The 22,107-nt window shown below is 35.7% G+C and overlaps 1 protein-coding gene across 1 annotated transcript in view; it reads left to right on the plus strand.

Annotated features, from left to right (window-relative positions):
* The window catches only part of LOC136836353 (nudC domain-containing protein 1), a 554,624-nt gene that overhangs the window by 439,662 nt on the left and 92,855 nt on the right, over positions 1-22,107 (plus strand). Inside the window, exon 7 of the mRNA XM_067100537.1 lies at positions 6,702-6,863. Coding sequence (XP_066956638.1) covers positions 6,702-6,863 — 162 coding nt within the window. The remainder of the gene's footprint in view (positions 1-6,701; positions 6,864-22,107) is intronic.

Genomic DNA, 22,107 nt, shown 5'->3' on the forward strand with positions numbered 1-22,107 from the left:
TTTGACAAAGGAAAAATCTATTTCTGAGGAAGGTCCGTGTCACCCGGTGAAATTCCATTACATACGAATTTCTAGGTATAACCTTGCTAGATATACCAGAGAAAAAGAGCTTTCAGGAAAGCTGGGGTTACTACCCCAGTCAAAGCGCCTTCTAGGAAGATATATATATAGGAGGGGTGAGTGAATACCACTACCATAAACCTACTCGAAAGATCTCTCCCTGTCAAAACCCCGAACAGAGCATTTGTTACAGCCCCCACACCAAACACCCGCCAGGACCAGCGACACCAGCGCCACCTACCTCATTCCATTTTCTAGCACGTGAAATCTCTGTTTCTTTTGTGTGCTCGTCTCCATTATTTTGGATTTTTCTGCTTTCTGAGATGATTTCGAGCAGCTTTACCATTTCAAGTTAAGTACCATCTTCTTGTGGGGTTTTGTTCTGATTTTTGGCTGTTAAGGTCTCGTGTTTTCATAAATATTGAGATCTTATTATGTAGCCACGGCGTCCCCCTGCCAGCCATGTAAACCCAGTACTCCTTCTGTTCTTTTCAGTTGGACGTCGTTATAGATAAATTTTGCCCTTTGGTCCCCTTCCTGGTGGTTCCTTGCGGTGGCTCCCCTTTATGAATTATTTCATTGGCCTACGGGCCTTGGTGAGAGTGATGCCCGTAGGTTCCCCCTCCAGGTTGGGTTCCTGTTATTTTTGGTCTTACTAGGCTAATTATTTTGCTTGAAGATGGTGCTCTCTCTTTTAGTTTTATTTTTATTATTTTGTTGTTTGTTTACCTCTCGGTGCTGGCGGCAGCCTCAGATCTAACCGCTTCCCGGGGTAGGCTACGCTCTCTGTTGAGCACATTTTAGTTTTTATAAGTGATGGTTATTTTGTGGAGTAGGCTGTTTCTTCCATCCCCTTGCCCTGGGTGGGGAGTTCAGGTTGAGGGAGTTTTGTTGCGGTTTCCTCCGGGATCGTTTTTAGGTGGGCAGAGTGAGCCCCTTAGTCCTCTTCCTCCATTTAGGGGAAAAGTTCTTGGGTTGTGTTTCCTCCAGGCTAGTCGCCCCTTGCCCGCCATTTGATCCTGGTTGGTTCTCAGCACAAAATTTCTCTCCCTGTTGCTTCCTCCTCCCTTCTGCCCTCCTTTTTTCCTAGCCTATGTTAAGGTTAGGTCCATAACGCCTAGGTATGTGGGAAACTGGGTTGTGTTTTGTCATTCCACCCTTCCAAGATTCATCGTCTGGGAGGTATGGTGCAGTTGAGTTGGGTGAGCTTCTCCCCGTCTCCTGTTCCTTCCTGGTAGCCTACTCCTCCTCCTCCTTCCCCCCCTCCCTCCTCTCCCCAGCCTTGCTCTACGTACTGTAGTTATGTTACAAATGACGTTAAGTACTGTACAATAGGACTGATATATTTTTTACACTATACCCTTATTTGTAGAAAAGATCGGCAGGGAAATATACTGCTACAGTAACTTTAAGCTGCAAGTTGTAGCTGAAGCTGAGAAAACAGTGTTAAAGCTGCCAATGACTATAAATTATCGTGCATCGGCAACATGGATGAAACTTGACCGTAAATAAAACTGGAGAGAATGTATTTTAATCAAAACTACTGGGTATGAAAGAATACAAATTACTACTGTTTTCACGCCGATAAAAGATAAATACATAAAGCTCTTATTATGATGAAATCAAGAGAAAATAGCGAACGGAATCTTGATTTATTTCACACAAAACAAACATTCCCCCAAAACGGCCAGCCGCGATTCCCAAGAATGTCATACATTAACGAAAAAATAGCTAAATTAGTTTCACAACGAGACATTTAAGTTATGTTTCGACTTAAAAACACTTCGTATAACGAAAAATATCCTCGCCCCAAGTAAATAAAGTATCCATATTAATTTACGCTAACTAGAAGCAAGAAAAGCGCTTTGAACTTAGTTAAATGAGGCAAAATAAACACCGCGATACCGATTCCCAAAACAAAACATTGATCGCAATTTATAATACAATTGGAAACACTGTAGTAAAGCATAACTTTTTAAAAGATCCATGAAAAAGATATACATTTGTTATGTTGATGTTTGTATAATACTGATAATATGTGAATAGAGTTCAGTATAATGTAGGCTAGGCTACCAGTTTGTTGATGCAGCACACTGCGCCACGAAATCAAAGCAGCCGGCGAGCGAGTTAGCACAGCGACCCAGGAAATTTGAAAATTAATGCGGAAACATTGGAAATTGCTCTAGCTGAAATTTGTGCCAGATTACTGATTGTTCCGGACTACTGATTGCCGGATTAGTGATGGTCAATGTATATATATCAACCTATATATATATATATATATATATATATATATATATATATATATTATCTAATAAAATATAGCTTATCTAAAAATGCCAAAAGGTAGAAAGTTAATGCTGTATATTTCGGAGAACAACTGTCTCCCTCGACAGGCAGGTAATGAATGAAATAAGATTTACAGAAAAGCGGTATTTATACCAAGCGATCCAGAGGTCAGCCGTTACGTCACTACAGTTGACAGTTTCTTAATCTTCGCAATTGCTGGTTTGAGGAAGATGTTATCTATAATACCTGACTCTCAAACTCCTTTTGAGAGGTTCATCATATTTCTTTGTTTAATCATTGCTGATTCTACCATCTGGCTTTTGAACTGACAATTGCTGCTATAAATTATGTGATAAATTCCAGTTTATTCTGTGATTATGGTTATTTATGTGGTTTAAAATAGCTGAGCTCTGCTATTTTTAACCACATAAATAACCATAATCACAGACTAAAATGGAATTTGTTACGTATTATTTATAGCAGCAATTGTCGGCTCAAAAGCCAGATGGTAGAATCAGCATTGATTAAACAAAGAATTACAATGAACCTTCAAAAGGATCTTGAGACTCAGATATTACAGAAAAATCTTCCTCCAACCAGCAATTAAGAAGATTAAGGAGAAATTGTCAACTGGAGTGACATAAAGGGTGACCTCTAGAACTCTTGGCATAAATACCCCTTTTCTGTAACTCTTATTTCATTCATTACCTGCCTGTCAAGGGAGACAGTTGTTCTCTGAAATATATAACATTAACTTTCTATTTTGGCATTTTTATGGGCTCTTTTATTAGATGGAATTTCTGTTCTAACAGAAAATATTTCACAGTTATGTATATATTATATATATATATTATATATATATATATATATATATATATATATATATATATATATATATATATATATATATATATATATAACAATATGAAATATTTTCTGTTAGAACAGAATTCCATCTAATAAAAGGAGCTCATAAAAATGCCAAAAAGTAGAAAGTTAATGCTATATATTTCAGAGAACAACTGTCTCCTCAACAGGCAGGTAATGAATGAAATAAGAGTTACAGAAAAGCGGTATTTATACCAAGAGTTCACACACACACACACACACACACACATATATATATATATATATATAGGCGGTCCCAGTTTATGACGGGGGTTCCGTTCTTATATAACCGAAAATCGTATAAACCGGAAAATCGAAAATCGTCAAAAATCATAAGAAAACCTTACTTTTAATGCTCTGGGTGCATTGAAAAGGACGTAAACTGCATTATTATTGAGTTTTACATAAAAAAACCTTCAAATTATGATTATTCTGCCGTTTTGGGGCCAAATTTCTTCCAGTGCTCACTCGAACATGCGGGAAATAATTTTGATGAATATATTTGAAAAGCGTCGTAAATAAACCAGATGCTTAACCGTCCTAAACCGGGACTGCCTTATATATATATATATATATATATATATATATATATATATATAATTTGGCAAACCCAGTGCTCACTAGCATTGTTGAAGAATCTTTTACAGTGAAATAATTGTCTTAACCCCTAAACGCCGACTGGAGGTGCGTCGACGCTGAAATTGTCTGTCGGGTGCCGAGTGGACGTACCGTCGTCGACTGCAAAAATTTCAACCTTCGGTCAACTTTGACTCAACCGAAATGGTCGAAAAATGCAATTGTAAGCTAAAACTCTTACATTCTAGTAATATTCAATTATTTACCTTCATTTTGCAACAAATTGGAAGTCTCTAGCACAATATTTCCATTTATGGTGAATTTAAAAAAAAAACTTTTTCCTTACGTCCGCGTGGTAACTCGGTTAAAAATTTCAGAAATTTTTTCATCATTTTGTCGTAATGTTTGCACCATTTTACATTAGCCGTTACATAACGTTCTATATATGAAAATGTGCGCAATTTCATGTAAAATACAACCAAAAACAACCCATGGTTGTAGCTTTTATCAGTTTGGAAATATTTTCATATAAATCACGATAAGTGCCAAAATTTCAACCTTCGGTCAACTTTGACTCGACCAAAATGGCCGAAAAATGCAATTGTAAGCTAAAACTCTTACCTTCTAGTAATATTCAATCATTTACCTTCATTTTGCAACAAATTGGAAGTCTTTAGCACAATATTTCGATTTATTGTGAATTTAAAAAAAAAACTTTTTCCTTACGTCCGTGTGGTAACTCGGCCGAAAATTTCAGAAATTTTTTCGTCATGTCGTAATATTTGCACCATTTTATATTAGCCGTTACATAAAGTTTTATATATGAAAATGTGCGCAATTTCATGTAAAATACAACAAAAAACAACCCATGATTGTAGCTTTTATCAGTTTGGAAATAATTTCATATAAATCACGATAAGTGCCAAAATTTCAACCTTGGGTCAACTTTGACTCGACCGAAATGGTCGAAAAATGCAATTGTAAGCTAAAATTCTTACATTTTAGTAATATTCAATCATTTACCTTCATTTTGCAACAAATTGGAAGTCTCTAGCACAATATTTCAATTTATGGTGAATTTAAAAAAAAACTTTTTCCTTACGTCCGCGTGGTAACTCGGCCGAAAATCTCAGAAATTCTTTCGTCACTTTGTCGTAATGTTTGCTCCGTTTTTCTAATAGCCATTACATAAAGTTTTATATATGAAAATGTGTGCAATTTCATGTAGAATACAACAAAAAATAACTCATGGTTGTAGCTTTTATCAGTTTTGAAATATTTTCATATAAATCACAATAAATAGAAAAAATTCCACCTTCGGTCAACTTTAACTCGACTGAAATGGTCAAAAACTGCAATTGTAAGCTAAAACACTTACAGTCTAGTAATATTCAATCAATTACCTTCATTTTTCAACAAACGGGAAGTCTCTAGCACAATATTTCGATTTATGGTGAAGTTTTGAAAGAAACTTTTTTTTTACATTCATGCGTTACAAATTCATGCATCATTTTGTGATAATATTTTCTCTGTGTTGCTTTGATCGTTTTACAATTTGTTATATATCAATATCATCACAATTTAGTGTACAATACAAAGAAAAAAATAACTCATTAGCTTTAACCGTTTTGCTCACAGCGTGATTTGTATACAGTTATATATGAAATTTTTTTCACGCTGTCATATATTTCAATATTTATATATGATAATGATACTTTTTTCATTTCTGATGGTTGCATACTAAACTTCAGGCAATGTCAAAAAAAGGAGCCAAAAATGAACTCTTAACCTTAAAAACTAAGCGTGTTGTGATTTTTTGAAAAAACTTTTTTTTCCGCTTCGGCGCTAACTCCCAAACGCCACCGGCATACTGCAGACACTTTTGTAAATAGAGGCTCAGCGTTTAAGGGTTAGAGAATAAAAATAGTGATATAGTTAATGGTTAGAAAGTGAGGAAAATTTTTCAGAAGTGCATAACAACAGGTAATTGACTTGCTGCAGGTGCATCTTGCTTGATACCATTGATCTGATAGCATAGGACTGGGATATTATATAGATGTAGCTCACTTGATTCAACCTTAGTAAAATAATGATTATGTTTCTGAAATGAGCACAAGAGTTTTTGAAAATGCTTCTTGTTAATTAAGGGAAAAACTCATACTACATTTTATAAAGATTGCCATCCTCCCTTCTTCAAGAAAGATTGCGACTCCTAACTGGTCTAGTACCAAAAGAAGTGTTAGTAATTTTTTTAGTGAGAGAAAGGTTGGTATTTATAATTCATAAAAACCTTTTTATACATTTTTGTATATTCCACAGTGACTTTTAACCATGGTTAGTTTTGGTGGATAATCATTGGTACCAAAGTAATAGAGTGTGAGTGTCACTCAAATGTTAAAAATGTTGCTGAGAGTCGGTTGTCTTTTTCCTTCCTAAGATGTGTAGGCACCATATTTTTTAGGTGCTTTGAGTTTCCTTACACCAATGGCAGTTTTACATTGTAATTTTAATCATGGGTAAGTTGATGAATATACAATGATTCTCATATTATCCCTGCTCTGTAATGCACGTACAATTACATGTACATTCTTTTGTACGTTTTATAATATTACTTTTATTTAGAAATGTTGAAATAAAGCAATTTATGCCTTCACATTGCAAATTAGAACCAAATTTTCTGTTTGAGAGGTTTATTTTAATGCATTTGTTGATAGATGAAGTACTTGTGTGCTTTTGTGTATCTTTTACTTAATATTCTGGTGAAATGTTTATAATGATGGTTATGACAACGACATGTAAAATAAATTACTGAGGGAAAATGTCCTAAAACCACTTTACTTTTGAAGACTTTCCATTATTGAGTCAGAATTGATAATTTGGGTTTTCAGGATGCAAACCCAGACCCAGATAATCCGGCGTATAATCCAGGGCAGTTTGAAGCATGTGACGAAGCTAATGAAGACTTAGTGCTACTTCGTCTTGATGGTTCATCACATAAATTGTCAAGCATGTGCCATCTTGGGGCCACACAGCATCTCTTTAACAGTCAGGTACGTTGTTTATGGAATGTTCTGTTTTTTAAGGTTTGTCCCAATTCATTTACAATAAAAGCTTATCATTTCAAGTATTACCTCAGTTATCCTCATTGATACTACTACTGATGCATGACAGGAATTTCATAACTTTTTCCTGTTGTGTCACTACACAGTACTGAATATACTTGTAAACAACAGAGAATACAGTGTACACTACTTTACACAGAGAGCAAAATACACTGTTTGAAAATCAAAATGCATGGAAAAGAAAATGATACAGTAGGGCACTGCATACATTATGGTACAGTATTGTGAATTATCAGGTAAGATTCACTACAAACTAAAAACCAAACTGCTGCAGTATACTGTATATGAAATGTATAAAAATTTTATATTGTAATTTTCTCCCTGTCTCTTATACCTGAAAGCAATGCCAAAGCTGCTTGTGTGGGTTGGACTTGAAAAACCCCCTGTTTTATGTCATAAAGCATAACTCAGAGAGAGAGTAGAAAGAGAAAGGTAAGCAAGCACACAGCAATGTGATGCCCACATGTATGATCACATACATGTACATATAATGTACACTTGCATACACACACAGACTGAGACACAGTGGGCAAGAAAAGTTACGATGTAACATAGCCTGGCAGTTATATCATATACGTTAACTTCATTTTCTGTTCAAGTTTTGCAGTTTGCTGGTATGTCACCTCCAGAAAAGCCTATTTAATATTAAAATCAATGAACTTGAAAACACTTAAAACAAAGTATTTTTGGAATAAACGAAATGAAAAAATTACAATAATCATTATGCTGTAGCTACCAAAGTCACGTCTTCAATGAATTGAGACAGTCGAATGTACACAGCACACCAACCAAAACAAAGCAATCACATAAACACAGTGTTACCACTGTATGTTTGTTTTAAAAAGTTGCTAGGCAAAAGTTTGGCGCATTTTCTACTTCAGTGCCTCTTTGAAGCTGGGAAATACATGAATTTCTTATATTTAACCTACAAATTTGTTATTTGATTTCATGTCGGTTGCAATTTTAAGCATTGGTAATTCATTGTCACTGTTGGGGTTATCAGTTGGAGGCAGAGGAGATGGAGGGTAGTAATGGGAGGAAGATTTTTGAGTGGCTGAGTAGCTTAAAATAAAGACACTCACACTCAAGTCATGTAGTGGTGAACTGGCTGCAAGAGCCATTGAGGTGTTTGGAGGATCTTCACAAGCAGCCAATGAAAGAAAGAGTCTTCTTTCATGATGCATCTCTGTCAGCCACTCAGATGTGATGAACAAAATGACATTGCACATGACATCGTTGCTTAGGAGCCAATAACAGTTGTTCAAGCTCCCAAGCAGAAGCGAGCTCCCCTAGCCACTAAGCTCCGATGGTTTAGTCATGATGCATCACTGTCAGCCACTTGAATGTGAAAAACGTGACATTGTATATGAAGTTGTTGCTTTTAAGCCAATAACGATTGCAGAAGCTCCCTGACAGAAGAGTCCATTCCCAGCCCACCACATTCGGTTATCTGCAGTAATATATCCAAGGCCCTTAAGGATACGTATTGGGAATTGTGGATTTGGTAAAAAACACCATAGATGTAAAACAGTAGTTTCATAATGTATTTTTCATCATTTCCTCATTGCACTGTACTGTATATGCTTATAGACTACACAGAATACTGCGTACAGTACTGTACAGAAAATAACCAAACTGCGCAGTATACTGTATATAAAATGTATAGGAAAATATTGAAAATCTCTCTCTCTCTCTCTCTCTCTCTCTCTCTCTCTCTCTCTCTCTCTCTCTCTCTCTCTCTCTCTCTCTCTCTCTCTAAACACACTTTGGGTGAACTTAAAAATATCTTATTTTTAAATAAAGAATAAGCCAAAGAGAGAAAGAGAAAAGTGAGTAAAGCACAGCAGTGTGGTGCATACATGTACAGTACATATGTGCACACAGATACAGTATGTAAACACATTGCTGATTTTATATTAAACAAATAGCTACCATTATGTATTGCATTTGGTACCTGCACATTAAAAATCTAATAAACATTTCATTCAAATCTGTGTATGTGTGCTGGGCCAATTAAAGATTTTTACAGCAGTATTGTTATTTATTTTGTATGGCATAAAAAATTTATGAAATCTTCACACCATCTAAAACATGTTGTAAGCTACTAAAGCTTAGGCTATTGTATTTCATTGGTTAAAACCTTTCATTAATATTTAATGCACTTTGTTTACTGATTAAATCAATTATATTAATCACACTCCATTAATAGATATCTTTCTTATGTACCATGTCATTTATATTATAATAGTAGATTATGATTAGATTATTTTTGGCCAATATAAGAACTGTTAAATTTTTTATGCCATGCCATATGATAGCAATAAAGAGAGAGAAAGACAAAGGCAAGCAAATGCACAGCATATTTGTACATGTACACATCTGCACAAACATGTACATAGGTGCCTGCACACACATAGACTGGAACACTGACGGGAAAGAAAAGTTCTGAGGCAGCACAGCTGGGCATTTGGTACCGTGTATGTTACTTCATAACCTGTTCAAGTTCTTCAGTTTGCAGATATGTCAACTTCTGAAAAGCTTATTGATTATTAAATTTAGTGACATTGGAAAAATACATAAAACAAAGTATTTTTTAAATAATTGAAATGAAAAAAGACCATACTCAGTATGTTGTACCAGCCGAGGTCACACTTCTTCAGTGAATGTGAAAGTTGAATATATGTGGCACACCATCCAAAACAAAGCAATTGACTTGTAAGTGTTGCGTTTTTATGTTTTCAAAATTTTGCTAGTCGAAAGTGGGGTGCATCTTCAAGTTTGGAGCATTTTTGGCCACGAGAAATATGATGATTTGTATTTAACCAACCATTTTTTTTATACTGTTTGCAAATTTAAATACTTATAAATTCAATGTCACTGTCAGAGTTGTTGATCAGAGGCAGGGGAGATGGAGAGGAGTGAGAGGAGGAGGAGTTAGGAGGAAGAGGACTGTTTAACAGCAGATTGCTTACTTTACTTACACACTGACACACAAGTAGCCAAAGAGAGAAGGAAACTGCTATGACATAGCCATGATGCTTCTCATCTCTGTCAGCCACTCACAGGCGATAAACAAAGTGATATTTTATATGATGTTGCTTTTGAGCCAATAACATTCGTGAAACCCCCCAGCCCTCCCCAGTCTGATATCCTGGCCTTCCTCCCAAAACACCATTACCCCAGTCTATCCCCCCAAAATACCCTTTTACTAATATGCTATATGAACTGTTAGTAGCATTACCATCATGTTCCCCCTATGCAGTGTTGCAAACCAATAGGAAGGCATTTTATTCATTGTCTATATGTCCACTTATGATGCGTAGTCGCAGATAGGGTAGATGTAGATAACTGAGGTAACACTGTTTAATTGATTTGTTTCCAAAACACAACATTCATTGTTGCTCACAGTATATTTTGGACATTCACACAGAAAGTGTGTAACTGTTAATGTTCAGTTTGTACTGTACATAGAGGAACTGGATCATATCGACTATTCATGAATTATCAAGGGTGAAATAAGTGACCAATTATAAGACAATTCAAAACTATGAAGAACCTACCTGTTTTACAGCATACAGAGGAATGTATCCTCTGTATGCTATAAAACTGGGGATCTGGTTGGCTTGGGCAGCTAGCTACCAGTACGAGGAAAAATGCCATAATGTTCAGAAGATCTTGTCTGGACTGAACTCTTTGACTGGCCAATATAGATGGCCCTACAGGCGTCACACTTGTCATTATAGGTGATGCCAGAAAAAAGTCTGAAGGTAGTTTATTTTTATGGTTTAACAATGCTTAAATAGTAAGGTTTGGTAAAAATTAACTTTGGGTTAATTGGAGAAAGCTATACTAAAGCATGTTTTTTAGTTCTCTTGTAATGTATTTAGAACATGGATCACTTATGCATGGCAGTTTAGAATACATACACTAATCATTATATCAATCCTTGATATATCTATTTTGGTATTTATACTGAGAGATTTATTTAGGAACTTTTTATTTCTTTATATATTACATTGTTAGGATAAGCATTACTTTTGCAACAGTTTAAAAGAAATTCTATTTCTGAGTCAAATGACTGCCAGGAGCTGGAAAGAGAACATGCTCCATATAGTAAATCTTTATGTTATTTATTTTAAATTTGAAAATGTAGCACTTTGGAAATTCATTCCAAGACCAGTAAATAAATCTCTCAGTATAAGTACTGTAGTAAAATAGCTGTACTTAGGGTTGATAAACTGATTATGTATTTAAAACTACCATACAGTATATAAGTGATCCATGTTCTAAAAGTGTTACAAGAGAACTAAAAATAGCTTTCTCCACATTAACCTCAAGTTAATTTTTACCAACAACCTTATTACAGTATTCAAGCATTGTTAAACCATAAGGATAAACTACCTTCAGATCTTTTGCCAGGCATTACCTATAATTACAAGTGTGATGCCTGTAGTGCCACCTATATTGATTGGCCAGCCAAAGAGGTCAGTCTGGACAAGATCTTCTGAACATTATGGCATTTCTCCTCGTACTGGTTGCTTGCTGGCCAAACCAACCAGATAGCCAGTTTTACAGCATATAAAGGATTGTAACACAGGTAGAAGACTAAAAAAAATTTAGTGTTCATTGGTACCTCTAATGAAGAATCATTATTGAGCATATAGTTGATCAAATTGCAAAACTACTTGCATGTGTCGTTTCTTTTGGATATGATGTACTCCACACACCAAGTTAGGCTTGATCTGTTGTAATTTGTTACAGCCGGGTTCATTATTCCATACTTCTATGAATCGTACCTATCATTAACATAGCTAAAAGTTTCAAAGTGCAAGCAGTTGAGAGAAAGGAAAGGAAAATAGAGGGGTTGTACCAGGTTTTGTGGCCTATCTTGCCTTCCTATTTACTTTCTTCTGGCAAGTAATGATAGAGCAACTGTGTTTTCTATGCCTCAGTAAGTTTCTTTTTGCCATAGGTTTCACAACACTTGCAGTGTATTCTGGCTGTTAGGAAGTATTTCAGTTATTCTTAATTATGCTACACTGGAAAAAATATCCTTGTTTTGTGTAGGTTGTCTTCATCCTACAGTAAGCCAGTTCCTGAAGTGAGATACTGAATTGCAGGAATGCTCAGTATGGGACCGTTTGTCTTTGATTAAACATGCTGGGCACGCACAATGTTCTACGAGTAATTGGTAAGGCATGTGGCATGGAAGATTGCTTTTCCGTGTGTAACAATTGGCCTGTTATGCAATGTATATGAAGCACAGGAATAGGAGAGGAAATAGGAACAGGAAACATTGTTTGTCCTGATGTGGCACAGGTAGTTGAGGCATGGGTAGGCCTATACTCTATAGTCAGGTGGTGTTCTCAGTGAGCACTCCAGAGCACCTGTACACATCCTTGTCCATTCCTCATCCTCCTGCCTTTCCTCCTACATCCCCTGATCCTTCTTGGACCTTTGCTATTTTTGGTATTTTTTATATTAGTGACAAGTGGCAGGGTCTGAAGAACAAACTGATAGCATAATCCGATAATGCAACTCTTCTAGCTGTTGTTCCATCTCTGTGCTTTAGGTCTGCTGTTGCAGAATACTTGAAGAGAGATCTGGCACATATTGTAGAGTGGAGTAGACTTTGGGGCATGAAGCTTAACCCTTCTGAAACTCAAAGTATGATAGCTAGTCGATCCAGAATACTTTTGCTTTTCAAGATTTCAGGTGGAACTTTTGATAAGAAATTGACTTTTCACAAGTGTGTAATTTTGCTTCCTCTGTTGCTCATAAAGTTGGTATATTATGGAAATGATTTTGAATGTTTTGCCACGAAGCTGTGCTCTTCTCCAGGGTGGTCTGTGGGTGCTGACTCTCATCACAAACTCTTGTGTAAAGTTATGGCATCAGTCAAGTTTGTTATGCCAACTCTTAATGTTGACTTGTGGCTTAGACATAAAGTGAGTTCATTATGTTTGTTGCAGTTTAAAAAGAAGAAAGCAAATTTAAAAGAAAAAAAGAACCAAAGACTCTCCTATCCTGCAGGAGCTACGATACTGACAAGAAAACACTTTATTTTGAAAACGTGCAAGGGCCCGCCAGAGAGGGAATTATCCCTGTGGAGGGCTGTACATAAAACCAAAGAAAGTGAAACAAAGTGAAAATGAAGTAACCTGTGCTGGGTGATATGGTAACTTAGCCTTAAGGCAACATACTAAGGTAGGCTAATTGTGTTTTATGTAACCCATACCCTTATGTGTGAATTAAATAACCCAGCTTGGGCGTAGCCTACATTAGAGTAAGTTATAGCCTGGCTATATGGTTGGACATTAGTGAGTTGCTGTTTATATAGTAGACCAAATAGCCTAATATTGGATATAAACAATAACCTGGGTTAGACAAAAAAATAGTAGACGAACTAAAAGGTTACATAATAGTAAGTTTTCTGTTTTTATATAGCCTAGTCTATACATTTAAGAGTTATCTATAATAATCTGGATTAGGCAATAGCCTATACTAGGTTAAGAAAGAACAAATAACCCTATGGTTATATATAAACAATATCCTCGGCTCAATAAAATAACCTAGTTTTTTACGACACTGTAGCTTGTCTGTAAGGCTACATACTAGTAGGGTTTTATGTAACCTATATCCCTAAAGGTGATATAAACCTAGAACAGGCAGTAGCCTAACCAGATAAAGTGGGAACCCCTTTTTAAGTAATATCCTACTATTAGCCTAAAACAGCTGTGGCCAAATATCAGATAAAAGAGTAGTCTCGGCCACATAAAACAGAAAACCAGATTATAAGAGGATTATTTTCTTTATAGTTTATATTCTTAAGTTTTAAATAAACTTAGAATAGGTTAAGTAAGAACCTTCTAAAAAATCCTCTATTCTTAGCTTAAAGTAGATTATACCAGAAGCATTAACCTGAGCTATATATAGTAAACCCCTGTATTCGTAGGGGTGTGTACCACAACCCCCCCCCCCACAAATAGCTAAAATCTGTGAATTTATTTAAAACCCCTCTAAAAACACGTTGACTTGCCAGTGTTGATAGTTCAAACAAAGAAACCCTCTAAAAATGCTTATACTTAAGTATTTTAATAGTTTTATCACAAAAAGTGCATTTAGTCATGAAAATTATATGAAAATACAGCAATTAGTGAATATTTCTCAGTAAAAAATACCGCGAATGGGCAAATTTTCCGCGAATAATGTGCATGTACGTTCCACAGAGAAATCCACGAATAGGTGAGTCTGCAAATCGTGAGACCGCGAATACAGGGGTGTTCACTGTAAAACAGTAGCTTGGGTTAGTGAAACAAATTAGTTCTTAGCAGTTAGTCTGAATGGCATGACAATTGAAATTAAAAATTTCACTTTGCCATTGCAGAAGGACTAACAGTGTATAAGTAATACAGCCATATACAGGTATGAAAACTAACCTAAACCTTAAAGGGTTTAAGCTAACATAGATATTTAATTAAATGTATTACAACTGCACACTTCTAATCAAGTTAACCTGTAATATGGAAACTATATGAGGAACTTCAGAAGTGTCCCTCGCTTAAAAACAATTAATACGAACTAGCTTTATATCACTTCAGGGCCGCCATTAGGCAGGATCCTCAGCTCAAGTGTTCCATAGCAAATTGCTCGGTTCACTTTTTGCCAGTGGGTACAGCCCATACTGCCTGCGATGAGCATAGTCCTTGCAAAAAAAAAAAAAAAAAATTGCTTGGTCGCCAGATGTAGGCGAGATTTGTAGTATGCTCCTGGCAGCAAGTTTTAAGGATGAAACAGCTCCTTTTAAGCTGCCTCAATGGGTCGTAGGGTTCAGTAGGGGTGAGGAAGGGGGAGATTATATCTTTCCGGCAGAACTCTGGCAGCAAATAATTAACCCTTTCTCTGAACAACATCAATGTTTGGGCCAAAACCCAGTAACATCCGTCTCCAATACCTCCCAGGCTAACCCTGTGGAGGAAGTAGAGGAATCTTTACATTGGGTTGACATTCTTATTAAAAATTATGAAGTGGACATTGCCATTGAAATGGCCCTGCTGAACCCAAAAGGCTCTGGGACACAAATGTTAGCTAGCCATGGGAGAAACCTTCCAAAAGGAATTCTGTTCCCCATGCAGCTATCGTTGCTGAATAGGATCTTCCCCCCAAAAGGGATACTTGGATCCACCTAACTCAGAATGAAATTACTACATTTTCAGAGGGGTATAGTAGCATGCCCAGGACTTCTGCCCCTTGATTAACAGGCAGTTACAGTTCAGTTGTTGAAGCTCAGTTAGATTGTGCAAGCTCCCCCAAAAGGGATACACAGGTTGCAGCAAGCTCTCCCAAAAGGGATACACAGTGTGCGGCATTTGATCAATTCCGTAAGGAATTTGAGTACCATCAAAGATGCCCTTGCCACAGAACGGCAGTATATAAGGGACATGAAGCATGATTCCAAAAAGGAAAATAAGTCAGTCATGTGCATCCCAAAGTGTAAAAGTACTAAATCTTGTAACCAAAAAGTGAGTGTGGATACAAATGCTCCCCAAGCAAGGTCTGTTAGAATTCCGACTGGAAACAACAAAAGGGTCAGTTTGGAATACAGAACTTCAGATCAAAACATAATAGGGGCTCCAATACTCACCCCTGATTATACCGATAATCCTTGGCAAGACACCTCAGTGTGCATTTTCTCTCCCGATGACAAGTGTAATTAATGAAAGAAAAACTATGATTGAAGTTGTACATGTAGAATTTATAAACATTAGCATTCCCTAATATAGAGTGGTATTCTGGCTCAGTCAGAATAAGTATAGCATTTCAAATCGTTGGTGTTGTCGTATAGCCTAAACGATCTGAAACGTACTGACCCAAATCGTAGCCTAAGTCTTATACTACGACACCCAGGTTACTTCATTCTTATGTTAGTTTAAATTGTGATTATATTAATTCATCATTGCGTTGTGTATATTAACTGAACTAACAATATAAACTTACTATTGGTGTATTTAATTGTTCCTAGCTCGACGTACAGTTAGACTGGCGTAAGCACAGTCTCTATTTCACTACCCTCATCTAAAGTACACCTCAAGAAATTCTCCATACATTTTGATATGCATATCTTCTAAAGAAAGTTTCCCCTAAATGCACTCTAAAAGGAATAGGAATACTTAAATGGATTTGTAGACACCGACAATTATGGCTGCATTCTTGAGTCCTCCACTATCTAGATCCTCACTATGTTACAGCTATGAAGCACCTGCCTTCATGGCCATCTTTGACCGAAATCAAGCCTTCGACTAACAACCGTGTGACAACCAATCCAGTAGTTAAGTAATACTACAAGGATACTTACAATCAAACACATGAAATAACTAAGACAGCATTTTTTACTACTAAATACAAACAACGAAACATAATATCCTTCTTCTACATAATACACTTTTCTGCTTTACATAAATTTAAAGAGAATACATAAAACTAAACCACAACTTGTGGAAAAGTACAATCTCTCTTGTCAAAGTTTCGACATACTTCCCCGCAAGAAAACTTATGTCTACATTATTTACAATAGTCCTGTTCTTATCAATGCCTTTCTGGCCTCTGCAGCTATTTGAGCAGTCCTTCTGCTCGGGCGGGTACTTGACTGAATGTCATCTGTCGGAGGATTAGTTTCCCTTATCTCCTGCCACAGCTCTAGGGGGTATAACTTAATTACAGGTCTCATAAGCTGGCTATGTGCCATTCTTAAAGTAGCCACCCATGGGACCTTGCCTCTCCCCATGTGTAACTCGATCACTTGGCCCAACTTCCACTTGCTCCTTGGCCCCTCATTATGAATGAGGACAACTTCCCCTATCCTGGGCCAAGAGCAATGCTCCATTCCTACTTGATGGGTCTCTCTTAACGTTGTTAAATATTCCCTCTCCCATCTCTTCCACAAGTCTTCACACAACTTGGATATATATATAGGAATCTTTTCTCGGTGAACTCTCTCCGTCCATAGATAGGGTCACTGGAGATCTCTTCCCAATTTACTACTTCTCTTACCTTACCTTACAGACCTTACAGTTTGTTCGGGTTGCCCCAGGTCCCTCAGTATGAGGCACCTCTGATGTCTACCAGAGAATTGCTAATGCATCTTCCGGTATATTTTGCATCTTCCAGTCTTGGATGGTCTGGGATGCATCTTAAATATTTGTCGAGCTTATTCTTAAACACATCTACGCTCACTCCTGATATGTTTCTCAGATGAGCTGGTAGCGCATTGAATAGACGCTGCATTATCGATGCTGGTGCGTGGTGGATTAATGTCCTGTGTGCTTTCCTTAGTTTTCCTGGTATAGTTTTGGGCACTGTTAATCTACCTCTGCTTGCTCTTTCTGATATTTTTAGCTCCATGATGTTTTCGATAATTCCTTCTATCTGTTTCCATGCCTGGATTATCATGTAGCGTTCTCTTCTCCTTTCAAGGCTATATAAATTTAAGAATTGTAGTCTTTCCCAGTAGTCAAGGTCCTTAACTTCTTCTATTCTAGCTGTAAAGGACCTTTGTACACTCTCTATTTGTGCAATATCCTTTTGGTAGTGTGGGTACCATATTATATTGCAATATTCAAGTGGACTACGTACATACGTTTTATAAAGCATAATCATGTGATCGGCTTTTCTTGATTTGAAGTGTCGGAACAAGATTCCCATTTTTGCTTTGCATTTTGCCAATAGTATTGCTATTTGATCATTGCATAACATATTCCTATTCAACATCACACCAAGGTCTTTAACTGCTTCCTTATTTGTGATTGTCTTATTGTTAGGTCCTTTATATGCATATAGCTTTCCTTCTTTATCACATAGTTTATTGATTCAAATTTATCAGAGTCAAATACCATCCTATTTACCTCTGCCCATTTATATATATTGTTTAGGTCTCTTTGTAGCGAGTTCCTATCTTCATCACAAGTAATCTCTCTACATATTCTTGTGTCACCGGCGAAACTTCTCACTACCGAGTCCTTAACATTACTGTCTATGTGTGCAATCATAATAACAAACAGCAATGCAGCTAACACCGTACCTTGTGGCACACTGGATATTACCATAGCTTCATCCGATTTCTCGTTGTTGGCAATCACTATCTGTTTTCTGTTTTGCAAAAATTCCTTTATCCATCTTCCTACTTTATCCACAATGTTATGTTTTCTAATTTTTTTTGCTAATATATTATGGTCTACCTTGTCAAAAGCTTTTGCAAAGTCTAGGTAAACCACATCTGTATCTTTTTCGTTTATCATATTTTTATATATGCTTTCATGGTGGACTAACAGTTGGATTGTGTACTTCTTCTGGGTACAAAACCATGTTGTCCTATATTAAAACTTTTTCATTAAATGTTTCATTATATATTTTTTCATTACCCTTTCGTAAACTTTCATAATATGAGATGTCAGACTCACAGGCCTATAATTACTTGCCTCTAGTCTTGATCCACCTTTGAAAGTTGGGGTAATATACGCTAATTTATGTTCATCATAAATCTTGCCTGTATCTATACTGTGTCTTATTAATATTGCCAGCGGCTTTGCGATTGAATGAACCACTTTCTTTAACAAAATGGCAGGTACACCATCTGGTCCTGCTGCTGATCCATTTTTAATCTCATTAACCCTTAAACGCCGACTGGACGTATCATACGTCGACTAAAATTGTCTGTTGGGTGCCGAGTGGACGTACCGTACGTCGACTACAAAAAATTTCAACCTTCGGTCAACTTTGACTTGACCGAAATGGTTGAAAAACGCAATTGTAAGCTAAAACTCTTACATTCTAGTAATATTCAATCATTTACCTTCATTTTGCAACAAATTGGAAGTCTCTAGCACAATATTTTGATTTATGGTGAATTTTTGAAAAAAATTTTTCCTTACACCCGCGCAGTAACTCGGCTGAAAATTTCAGAAATTCTTTCGTCATTTTGTCGTAAGTTTTGCACTGTTTTATATTAACCGTTACATAAAGTTTTATATATGAAAATATGCGCAATTTCATGTAAAATACAGCAACATACAACCCATGGTTGTAGCTTTTATCAGTTTGGAAATATTTTCATATAAACCACGATAACTGCCAAAATTTCAACCTTCGGTCAACTTTGACTTGACCGAAATGGTCAAAAAACGCAATTGTAAGCTAAAACTCTTACATTCTAGTAATATTCAATCATTTACCTTCAATTTGCAACAAATTGGAAGTCTCTAGCACAATATTTCGATTTATGGTGAATTTAAAAAAAACTTTTTCCTTACGTCTGCGCCAGAAATTCTTTCGGCACGTTGTCGTAATGTTTGCACCGTTTTATATTAGTCATTACATAAAGTTTTATATATGGAAATGTGCGCAATTTCATGTAGAATACAACAGAAAATAACTCATGGTTGTAGCTTTTATCAGTTTTGAAATATTTTCATATAAATCACGATAACTGCCAAAATTTCAACCTTCGGTCAACTTTAACTCGACTGAAATGGTAAAAAAACGCAATTGTAAGCTAAACCTCTTACATTCTAGTAATATTCAATCATTTACCTTCATTTTGCAACAAACTGGAAGTCTCTAGCACAATATTTCGATTTATGGTGAATTTTTGAAAAAAAACTTTTTCCTTACGTCTGCGCGCGGTAACTCTGCCGAACATCTCAGAAATTCTTTCGTCACGTTGTCGTAATGTTTGCATTGTTTTACATTAGTCGTTACATAAACTTTTATATATGAAAATGTGTGCAATTTCATGTAGAATACAACAGAAAATAGCTCATGGTTGTAACTTTTATCAGTTTTGAAATATTTTCACATAAATCACGATAACTGCCAAAATTTCAACCTTCGGTCAACTTTAACTTGACCGAAATGGTCGAAAAACGCAATTGTAAGCTAAAACTCTTACATTCTAGTAATATTCAATCATTTACCTTCATTATGCAACAAATTGGAAGTCTCTAGCACAATATTTCGATTTATGGTGAATTTTTGAAAAAAACATTTTCCTTACGACTGCGCGTTAACTCGGCCGAACATCTCGGAAATTCTTTCGTCACGTTGTCGTAATGTTTGCACCATTTTATATTAGTCGTTACATAAAGTTTTATATATGAAAATGTATGCAATTTCATGTACAATACAACAGAAAATAACTCATGGTTGTAGCTTTTATCAGTTTTGAAATATTTTCATATAAATCACGATAAGTAGAAAAAATTCTACTTTTGGTCAAATTTAACTCGACCGAAATGGTCGAAAACTGCAATTGTAAGCTAAAACACTTACAGTCTAGTAATATTCAATAAATTAGCTTCATTTTTCAACAAATGGGGAGTCTCTAGCACAATATTTCGATTTATGGTGAATTTTTGAAAAAAAAATTTTTTTACGTCTGCACGTTACGAATTCATGCATCATTTTGTGATAATATTTTCTCTGTGTTGCTTTGATCGTTTTATAATTTGTTACATACCAAAATCATCGCAATTTAGTGTACAATACAAAGAAAAAAAAATAACCCGTTAGCTTTAACCGTTTTGCTCACAGCGCGATTTGTAATAAATTATATATGAAACTTTTTTTGGGGCTGTCATACATTTCAATATTTATATATGATAATGATATTTTTTTTTCATTTCTGATGGTTGCATACTAAACTTCAGGCAATGACAAAAAAAGGAGCCAAAAATGAACTCTTAATCTTAAAAACTAAGCGTGCTGTGATTTTTTGAAAAAAACTTTTTTTCCGTTTCGGCGCTAACTCCTGAACGCCGCCGGCATACGGGAGACGTTTTTGTAAATAGAGGCTCGGCGTTTAAGGGTTAATAGCCTGCTCAATATCAGTTTCAGTAATATCTATGTCCGATAAATATTCACTATTTTCATTTCTTATTTCTTTATCATTATCTTCATTATCAATTCTAGGTGTAAATTCACTCTTATATCTTTCTGCTAATATGTTACATATTTCCTTTTTTTCATTTGTTAATCGCCCTTCAATTCTCAGAGGGCCTATTTCTACTCTTATTTTATTCATCTTTTTTGCATATGAGTAAAAAAATTTTGGGTTTTGCTTGATGTTTTGTAGGGTCCTTTCTTCTAGGTCCTGATTTTCTTTTTCTTTTGACTCTATAATCTTTTGTTCTGCCTTTTCTATCTTATTTTTAGCTCCATCACTTTCCATGCATTCTTTTCTTTTGCAAGACCTTTTTTCCACTTTCTGATTTTCTGGAACGAGATCCTTTTGTCTCTTGGTATGCGTGACTGATGTTTACTTTTCTTCTTCGTTATATATTTTTCCACTATTTCCTCTAATATTTTATATAATATATCCGTATTTACCTGTATATTATCACTTACGAATATGTTTTCCCAGTCTTTGTTTAATTCTTCATTTATTTTTTACCAATTTATATTTTTACTATAGAAATTGTATTTTCCATATCCTTCCCATTTTTTCTTCTCTTGCTTATCTCTGTTTTCATGTGCTTTGGAACGGACTGTTAATTCTATGACATTGTGGTCCGAAATACTCATATTATACACTATTATTTCTTTAACATAGTTCACCTCGTTTACAAATACTAGGTCTAAAATATTATCCTTTCTTGTTGGCAGGTGATTTATTTGCTGAATGTTATTTTCTAGTAGCATATCTAATAGCTTTTCAAATTGCCTCTTATCTTCTGCGCTACTATTACTCTCCTTTTTATATGTATAAATACAACCACAGTCTCCTATTCGCTCTTTCCATTCTACGAAAGGAAAGTTTAAGTCTCCAGATAGGAGTATAGCTCAGTCTTTGTGATTTCTACATATATCATCCAATTTGTCAATTATTATGTCAAACTCTTTAGTATTCGGGGGCCTGTATATTACAATGTTTACTAATTTTTCTGATTCAAATTCTACTGCTATTAATTCACATTCTGTGTTACTATATTTCTCACAGATTTTTCCTTGATTTACATCTCTCCCATATATCGCAGTTCCCCCTTGATTCCTATTTTTTTCTATCTGATCTGTAAGTTTGGAAACCCTTTATCTGATCATTATTACCAGTCTCTTGTGAGTACCAGTTTTCACTTATATTCATTATATCTATTTTTTCAGTTTGGGTTAGTTCTTTTAAGAA

The sequence above is a fragment of the Macrobrachium rosenbergii genome, chromosome 56, assembly GCF_040412425.1.
Source record: "Macrobrachium rosenbergii isolate ZJJX-2024 chromosome 56, ASM4041242v1, whole genome shotgun sequence".
Lineage (NCBI taxonomy): Eukaryota > Metazoa > Arthropoda > Malacostraca > Decapoda > Palaemonidae > Macrobrachium > Macrobrachium rosenbergii.